Source organism: Chenopodium album, chromosome 20 (assembly GCF_948465745.1).
Source record: "Chenopodium album chromosome 20, dcCheAlbu1.1, whole genome shotgun sequence".
Classification (NCBI taxonomy): domain Eukaryota; kingdom Viridiplantae; phylum Streptophyta; class Magnoliopsida; order Caryophyllales; family Amaranthaceae; genus Chenopodium; species Chenopodium album.
Window position 1 is genome coordinate 5,186,909 of NC_137853.1, and position 9,115 is coordinate 5,196,023.

General features: G+C 33.4%; 1 protein-coding gene across 1 annotated transcript; it reads left to right on the forward strand.

The window, feature by feature from the left end:
• The first annotated feature begins 1,337 nt into the window (after nt 1-1,337).
• LOC145596666 (uncharacterized) lies at nt 1,338-8,848 on the forward strand. The gene is made up of 16 exons (XM_081652884.1): nt 1,338-1,522; nt 1,630-1,768; nt 2,910-3,022; nt 3,197-3,247; nt 3,333-3,443; nt 6,103-6,222; nt 6,313-6,448; nt 6,535-6,705; nt 6,806-6,958; nt 7,038-7,144; nt 7,231-7,312; nt 7,529-7,667; nt 7,800-7,962; nt 8,084-8,200; nt 8,296-8,452; nt 8,570-8,848. Exons 1-16 carry the CDS (start codon nt 1,338-1,340, stop codon nt 8,846-8,848), a joined length of 2,223 nt encoding a protein of 740 aa, XP_081509010.1.
• Nucleotides 8,849-9,115: the final 267 nt, after the last annotated feature.

Below are 9,115 nucleotides of genomic sequence, written 5' to 3' on the forward strand. Positions count from 1 at the left end.
CTGAATTGAATTGAACTGAACTGAACTGAATTTCAATGTAAGAGAACAGGCCCTAAATTCAATTAAATGGTTATTTAAAGGTGGTAAAAGTCAAAATTTCCTTTTAATTAAATGTATAGTTTGTATTAATTTTTAATTTATCGGTAAATGTAAAAGGCAAAAGTTGTTTCGTGCACTTATTAAAAAAACAAGGAAATATGTTAGTTACCCCATTTATTTTAAGTTTTTTACCCAAACAAGCTAAACTTACATTATTTATCAACCACAATTAGCAATTAAACATACATCTCTTCATAAAGAACATGTTACGTTTTACCATATTTATAGAGAAGTGAATAGTGTAACTTTACACTCACAAACAAACTAAACTTACATTAAAGATCAACTATAAACAACAAACATACATCTCTTTATATAGATAAGTGACGGTTCCTTTCTAGGAAAAATGTTTGTTAAAGTGATTTTTATTTTTATTTCTAGTTAATTTGAGAATGTTACGTTTTATCATATTTATAAATAAATAAAGGAAAATGCTATACATAGCCCTTAGGGCTACATATCAACATTAAATTTAGACTTGAAAATCGTAAAAGGTTAGGAAATCATCAAAATTTAAACACTGATTACACTGATTTACGGGTGTTTTTGTCATGAGTTCCTAATTTTATACAATTTCCAAGAGTGTATTTAATGCTTATATATAGCCCTTAGGGCTACATATAGCACTACCCATAAATAAATAGTATAGTTCACGCTCACAAACAAACTAAACTGATATATACTAGTTATCAATTAGAAATAACAAACATGCATTTCTATATTAATGATTCAGTTGAGCACTATTAGACAATTATAGAACTTGTCGAGGATTGTGTGTTACATTGTTGGATCAATTACATATATAGAATTGTGTATGCCATTTATCATTTTCTCTTTGGGGAATGGTAGAGCATACAACTACTATAAGATCAAATGTACGTGACTTATTCTTTAGGAGCATGATCCAATTCGATGGTAAGAAGAGGATTAAAAACAGTAGAACAGATTAGAGAAGAGAAGGAAAAAGAAGATTCAGAGAGAATTAGAGAGAGAAGTAGAGGAAGAGAGTTAGAGAGAAAAGTTGTTAATTCATTTCATAAAACCTTAATTACAACTCTTAGTGCACTAATAAAGCATGACCTCAAAATAGAAAAGACTCCTTTTCTAAAAACACAAAAATAACAAAACTAAAACATAATTGAATACACTGAAACTGATTTAAAACCTCCATCATTATAATTGGACAACCTCCTGTATAAGTTATCAACAGGCAACTCTGTGTTCAAGATCGATCGAAAATGGACGTGCAAGCTTTTGCTTATTCTTCCATCAGTGGGCGGAAGAGGAAGAGGGTAGACCGTATCATCAGCTGCAATGCCTTCACTGAAGCTCTCATTCTGTTTCTGTTGATAGTAACGGTAGATGGAGGCTACCAACCTCCTCCTACCGTTAGCTTCAATGAAAGTTTAAATGAGGTAAATATGTAATTATATTAAATAATTTGATGAATAATCAAATATTTTGTTAATTGAATTTATATGTATCGGTATTATGGTTCTCATTCTGTACGTGACTTGTTCTTTAATTTAGGAGCATGCTCTTATTCTGTTTCATTTACAATTTGATTATTGTTCAAGATGGAGATCCTTCACCCAACGATATTAATCGTATTATGGGTCCTAAAATTTCTTTTCTCTCTTTTACAAGGATTATGCTTTTAGATGTTTTGGTATATGATCTCGAAGTACATTGGATTATGGGTTTAAGGTTTCTTCTTCATCTTTTATTTGTTATTTTGTTTATTTATTTTGTTTATTCATCTTTTTTGAAATATTTTTACAGTAAATAGTTGAATTTCCGTGAATGTGAAATAAAGCTGTATTTTTGGTTAAATTCTTCCCAAAAAAGTGTAATTTAAGTAAACGTCAATTCTTTTTACATAAATAAACACTTGGGTTTCTCAGTTGGAAGATATTCAATGTGGAGTATCTTAATTTCTTCAATTTTAATTTATACCTGTGCAATTTTTGAATTTCTCAATTATGAAGAAACAGCTGATCTACTGAATTTTGATTGGGTATTTTTTTTTTTTTTTTTTTTTTTTTTTTTTTTTGTGGATTTTTTTAATCATATTTTGGTTTACTAATAATGTTGGTGTTTGAATTTTATTGATGAATTATCTGATGAGTGTTTTGATTTTACTGGATTGTTGTTTTAATTTATTTTTGTCAGTTAAGATAAGATTAATGTATTTGGGGGAACAAGGGTATGAAACAAAGTTTACGCATAGAATCCCGTCACAAAAAAAAAAAAAAAAAAGTTTACGCATAGAATCAATCCCAATAATATTTATTTATTTATTTATTTATCTTCTGAAAAAGTAAGTTGTATAATTAGTACATAATAAATGGTGAAAGGCGATTATGTTTTTGGTGTGATAAAAGCCTAAAGGAGGGGTTAAGTGAAATTTTATTTTAATGGGTTAATTGGCCATAATATTGAATTCAATTACCAAAAGGTGAAAAATAACCGGCCTCAAGTATTAAAAGGTGAAAAATTCGAACACTCAATCAACAAAAATATGCTTAACTCATGTAAAGTATTCGATTAGGACCTTAATGCCACTTGTTTGACGGTGACATAGGACTATATGGCAACTTATGGATATATTTGATGGTTTTATAGGACTATATAGCAACTTATGGATATATAGGTGTAAAATTGGAAATTGGAGTACCCCCAGTTTTTAGATATTAATTGTGACAAATTAACTTTGAAAATCATATGTTATAAATATAAATGAGTATTATTTTAACTAATTGTACCATCATTAACTCTATATTTGTGGGCATTATGGAATTTTTTTGCAGGTGATATTAGATAATTCTATTATAACAATGACCTTCTCACTTCCAGAAGGTAATTTGGAGAGCTTGCAGTTTCATGGATCGAGTAATTTACTCGATATTGAAAATGGAAGACTGTAAGTCACGATGTGCCCTATACGCACTCTTATTCACATACTTGTTTTTGTTATTAAAACATAATTAAACTCATAAATATTACTCTTTTTTTTAAGTACTCAACTTAGATTTTTGTATTCTTTGATCGATTTTCATGATCATGTCATGAAGCTAGACTAAACATGTCTCTACAGGTCATTCTGGTACCTGAATCACCTAGAGGGTGGTTATCCTTTACCAGAACGGTATCATATCTTTCTTAACTTAATTATGTTTTAACATTATTCTAGAAGTATTTTTAGCCTCACTCTATAGGTTTAACTTGTGCAGTATTATGGGAGACTCCTTTAGCATTAAGGAGCAGAATGAAAACAAAGTAGAGATCTCCTTCGAGAGAACATGCTGTTTTCCACCCTTGCCCAGCCTGCTGATTAAAGTGAGGTAACTATAACTACACCTAATAACACTATGTTTTTTTTTTTTTGGACTAAGTGAACTTCATAAATAAAACACAATTACAAAGTTTAAAGGAAACATACTTAATGGAAATAACTACAACAAACTAAACCAACATAGCTACTTTTGGGCCTTTTGTGACACGGATGGATTTTGTAAAAGACTACGTACCTGCAAGGCTGCAATACCTTGCAATGTCACCGATCCAATTTTGGAAGCATTGGTAGAATTTCCATCCGGCAATCCCACCGAATAATGGCTCGCATTGGTCACATTTTTCAAAAGAGAAAGATCACAAGTCACATGATTTGAGGCAGCGGTGTCAATAATCCAACCCAAATTGTGCTAACCGTGAAGCTTGGGCTTAATGGAGTTCAAATAGTCAAGTAACTGCTGTATTTGAAAGGATTTGACCCCTGCAAGAGTTTCCCCATTAGAAGCAGGGGCAGCAGCCCCTTGCGTGGCTTGAGAGTTGGTTTGACCACTAGTTTTATTAGCCCGGGCAGAAGGAGCTGCACCACCCCTTCCCCGTCCACCTGTACGGCCTCCACCACGACCTGCCGACGCACCACCGTGGACTGATCCACGTCCTCCTCGAGGCCGATCCCTCCACCACTTGGAAATCCGTGTATTTGAAAGCACCTAGATTCGTCATGGCCCTCTATGTTACAGTGATTGTAGAATTTATCACTGTTATCATTGCGTCGTTTGGTTCTTTGTAATTTGAAGGCTACCACATTAGTACGATCTTCAGTAGGAGTAGTCACCTCCCCTCCATGCAAGTGTTCTGCTTGAATGGCCTGCTGATAGGCTCTATCAACCGTTGGCAAAGGATCTTAGGCAAGAAGTTGAGCCCTAAGAGCCGCATAGGAAGCCTCCATGCCAATAAGAAAATGATGCACATAGTCATCCTCCCTTAATTTCTCCACCTGTTGCACTATATTACAAGTGCATTTGACACACTTGCACTCAAGAACCGAGACATATGTGGTGAGTTCATCCCAAATTTTCGACAATCTGCCAAAATAAACCGAAATCAGTTTTGATTCTCCTTGCTTACAGTCAGCCAAGGTCGTCTTCAATTGACAAACTCGAGTTCCACTTACAAAACAAAAGTTTCGGGGATCATCCCACAACAACTTTGCATCATGATAATCACCAAGAGTGGACCGAACAGCCAGTCCAAGTTATTTGACAACCAAGAAACCAACATAGAGTGAACCACCACCCAATCCTCAAGCTAAAACAAAGCCAAAATAAACCCAAGCAAGAAAACAGCTACCACCAAACCTCAACAAAAGATCCCAAGGAATTCACTTAAACTGGAACAAAGCAAAGGAAACATAGCTGCAATAATACCTCTGCTCTAACACACAAAAGCAACAACTACAAAAACAGAGAGATTGAAAAACACACCAAAACAACACCACGCACTGACGGCTGAAGTAGTTATTAACACTGTAGTTGTTAACAGCGAATAGTTGGTTCGTGGTGGCGGATGCACGATCCACATGATGCATCCGCTCCAAAATACAAAAACGCGGAAAGAACATTTAGATATATACTAATGAACATGGTCATATAAAAGAACATAGTAGTCATTTATAATGTACATGGACACATGCATAAAAGAACATAGTGTTTATTTATAATGTACATCAGTTTTTTATGCAACAATTTTGTATATTTTTTTTTTAAAATGAAATTTTGTATAATGAAATAGATAAATAGTACTATAATTATTATTTTTTACCGTACATTAATTACAAATCATTTCAATTTTTTTTTTACCAAAATTTCACTTTCTCTCTCCAAACAAAACTTCAAACCAATTTAAATTCCTCAAACCTCAAACAAAATTTCAAGAAATTCGAAATTTTGAACCCAAAATTGTTCAAGATGACAAATAAAAACCAAAGGTAAGACCAAATTCGACATTTATACTTGTTTATTTGACATTCATACTTGTTTACTTTGAGTTTGAGTGTTTGTTTTTTATAAATTTGATTGAAAATTGTAATATTTGATTTTATTGAAAATTAATTGCGATTTTGATATAATTTTGTTGTTGCAATGAGAAGTAAAATGAAATTCTTGAAGAAGATCAACCAATTAATATATTTTGGAAGAAGAAAACAAGCAAATAGACAAATTTAGAAAAAGTTGTAGATCCAAATAATACAATGTACATTAAAATACAGTAAAATGTTCTTTTTTCATATACTTATATGATGCAAATAATACAATGTATATAAAACATGTAACCAACATTATAACATATATGTTCATTAGAATATAATACAATGTACATTATAATACAGTAAAATGTACATTTTTCATATACATACATGATCATTTATACCAAATGTACATTTACTATATCAATAATGTTCTTTACTAAAATTACAAATGTTCTTTAGATTTACAAAAAAACATATAAAACTGGATGTTCTTTATAAAATAGCTATATTTTCTTTACAAAACAACTATATGTTCTTTACTGAATAGCTAAATGTTCATTCCGCCTTTTTTTAAAGAACATTGGATGCACCAAGCATGGTGCATCCGCCTCCATAGAAAAAATTTCAGTTAACAGCCACATTGAGGAAACTTAATGTATGTTCTTTACATTTTTGGATTCTAGGTACATATTGCTCCGTGGAAGCTCAGGATTCTACTCTTATGCCACGTTCGATCACGTATTTTTCGCTGCACCCGTTGAGCTTATCGGAGTAGGAGCTACTTATTCACTTAATCAGGATAAGTAATACTTCTGTTTTCTGAAATTCATACTTAATCAATTGCTTATTATGCTACTCATTTAAGTTTTCTGTTTTTTTATGATTTGGTTTAGGTTCACTTACATGGCGGTCTCAGACAGTATTCAGAAGGTAATGCCGACTATGAAGGATATTGAAGGCGGTGAATGGCTAGCCGATAACAGCACTATCTTCTTGACAAATCCAAAAGACCCTAAGCTAAAAGGACAGGTACACCTATTCTACTTTTACAAATGCAATTACCAATAACTGTAATTAGTGACCTGACCACTTCATCCTTTAAAACTGCATTGTAGGTTGATGACAATGCTCAATATGCCATGGAGTCAAAAGACCTCAAAGTCCATGGATGGATATCTTTTAATTCTTCGATTGGAGTCTGGGTGATTGTGCCAAGCACAGAGAGTCATTCCGGAGGGCCTTTAATCCAACAACTTACTTCTTCTGTTGGTCCAGTGTCCTCTGTGGTAAGCCATTCCATTGTTTTTACCCGAAACACATCTTACTCGTTCTAGTTATTTCCTATTCATATAACTTACTAATTCCGCCTGGTTTGTGTTTCCCTAGGACTACTTGTCTTACCAGTTTGGCGGGAAAGGATTTACAATGAAAATTGATAATAATAATTGGAGAAAGACCTTTGGACCACATTTCATATATATTAACTCTGTTTCTGAGGGTGAAGATCCTTATGCACTTTGGGGGAAGGCCAAGGTGCAGGTATGATAAGTCCTTAATTATCAAGGTTTCAAAATTAATCTTTAAATATTCATTTACTATTTTACAATTAAATTTTCAGTTTCATGAGGAAGTTCAAAAGTGGCCTTATAGCTTTGTGGAATCATCTTTTTATGCCAAGTCTGATCACCGCGGATCACTTACAGGAAGATTTCTAATAAATGACAAGTACGATTTTCAATTTCAAGTTTACATCCTTGTTTTAATCATATCTTTTTTGTTGATAAAGTTTATTGTGTTACATAATTATGCAGCAACTCGATCCCAGCTCCAGCACCTTTTGCTAGGGTTGGCGTGGCTCTATCAGGAGAAACTAACTGGCAGATGGAAACCAAGGTGAGGAATTTTTAATGTACTAGAAACTATCTGTCTGTGGACACAAGTTTTAAATCTTCAAAATACATGAAACAAAGTGACTGCTTTGATTTGAATGAGTACAATCTCTAAAATATTGCTCCTTTCATATGTTATTACCTGAATTGATACCCCACCCCCTACTAAGTACAGATAAAATTGTATAATTCACTGAAATTAACTGTCTTATGTTGACAGGGTTATCAGTTTTGGACAGAAGCCAATCCAAATGGAAGCTTTACAATCACATCAATCATGGAAGGAAATTATACCTTATATGGATGGGTGCCTGGGTATATTGGTGAATACCAATTAGATCGAATAAAAATAGCTCCAAGTATCTACAAGTTTCATTGAAGTATACTTTATATATACTTGGTGCAACTGTGTTATCAAGCTAATCATAAGCCTTTGAATTTGTTTTATTTTTCGAGTATTCATGGTAACATATTTAGTTGGATAACTGCAGGAGGATTGCACCAGAGTATTGGTGAAGTTGTGTTTAGTCCACCTAGAACTAGCCCCACCATTTGGGAGATTGGGATCCCTGACCGTAGCGCTGCTGAGTTCTTTATCCCAGACCCAAATCCAAACTATACTAACCAAGTTTTTCTTCATGATGAAGCGAACAAGTAAATTCACCTTTCTGTTTCAAGTTAAAAAGACTTTTATGCTACTCGTAACTTACCTACTGATAAATGCAACTATGTAAGGTTAATAATCTGAAGATAACTGTACTTTCTGTTTAAACAGATTCAGGCAGTACGGTCTTTGGGATAGGTATACTGACCGGTATCCCAACCAAGATATCGTTTTCTTCATTGGTGTGAGTGATTATAAAACAGACTGGTTTTTTGCTCATGTGCCAAGGTAATTAAGATTGTACTCTTCAAACTGTATAGTAAATTGTGATTGTTTATTTCCTTGGTTTTGTTTGATATGCCTTTTGTGACTTTGATTTGTAGGCGAATGATTGATGGCACATACCAGAAAACCACATGGCAGGTGGCATTTTCACTGGCTAGTGTGCCGGAAGCAGGGGAGAATTATACTTTGTGGCTGGCTTTGGCCTCTGCTAATAACGCTAATCTTCAGTTGAGATCTCTAATACATTGCATAGTCGTTCTACTTAATGAATTCTTTATTTGTACACATTCATCCAGTTAGTGTATATATCATTCTGACATTTGATCTTGAAATTTTGTAAAAACAATTTGCTTATGTTTGTTAAATACACAGGTTAGAATAAACGACCCTGATATAAACTCCGAGCCTATATTCAACACAGGAATTATCGGTGATGATCTGGCCATTGTCGGGCATCAAATCCACGGGATGTACCGTCTGATTGAGGTGAATATGCCAGGCTCTTTGTTTCAAGTCGGCCACAACATTATATTTTTGACCCAAGCAATGGCCGACAGTCCGTTTTGTGGACTAATGTATGATTATATAAGGCTAGAAGGTCCAGTTGAGAGTTTAAAGAAGAAAATTCCAAAAGGAAAAAAACATCTCTAGATTTAGTTCGGTTTGGTGTGTATATAAACAGTTACTAGGTTATTACTTATACTTGCCATCACATATTCTGTTCTGTTACATATTAGGAGTTTAGGAAGAAGCTATGTAATTCAGTATTTATGAAAGATTCATACCTCTGTTCGATAATAGTACACGTGTAAGTTATTCTTGTTTACTCGAATAATTATGATTCGTCTCTTTTATAAAATTTACTCTGTTGTTATACACCTTTTAATTTATCCAACATTTTACTGCACTTGTTCACCA

Bases quoted from the DNA above. Each gene is read 5' to 3' on its own strand.
- LOC145596666 (XM_081652884.1), top strand. From the start codon at position 1,338: ATGGACGTGCAAGCTTTTGCTTATTCTTCCATCAGTGGGCGGAAGAGG. The intron at 6,223-6,312 runs GTAATACTTCTG...GATTTGGTTTAG, and splicing joins TATTCACTTAATCAGGATAA to GTTCACTTACATGGCGGTCT. The intron at 6,706-6,805 runs GTAAGCCATTCC...GTGTTTCCCTAG, and splicing joins TTGGTCCAGTGTCCTCTGTG to GACTACTTGTCTTACCAGTT.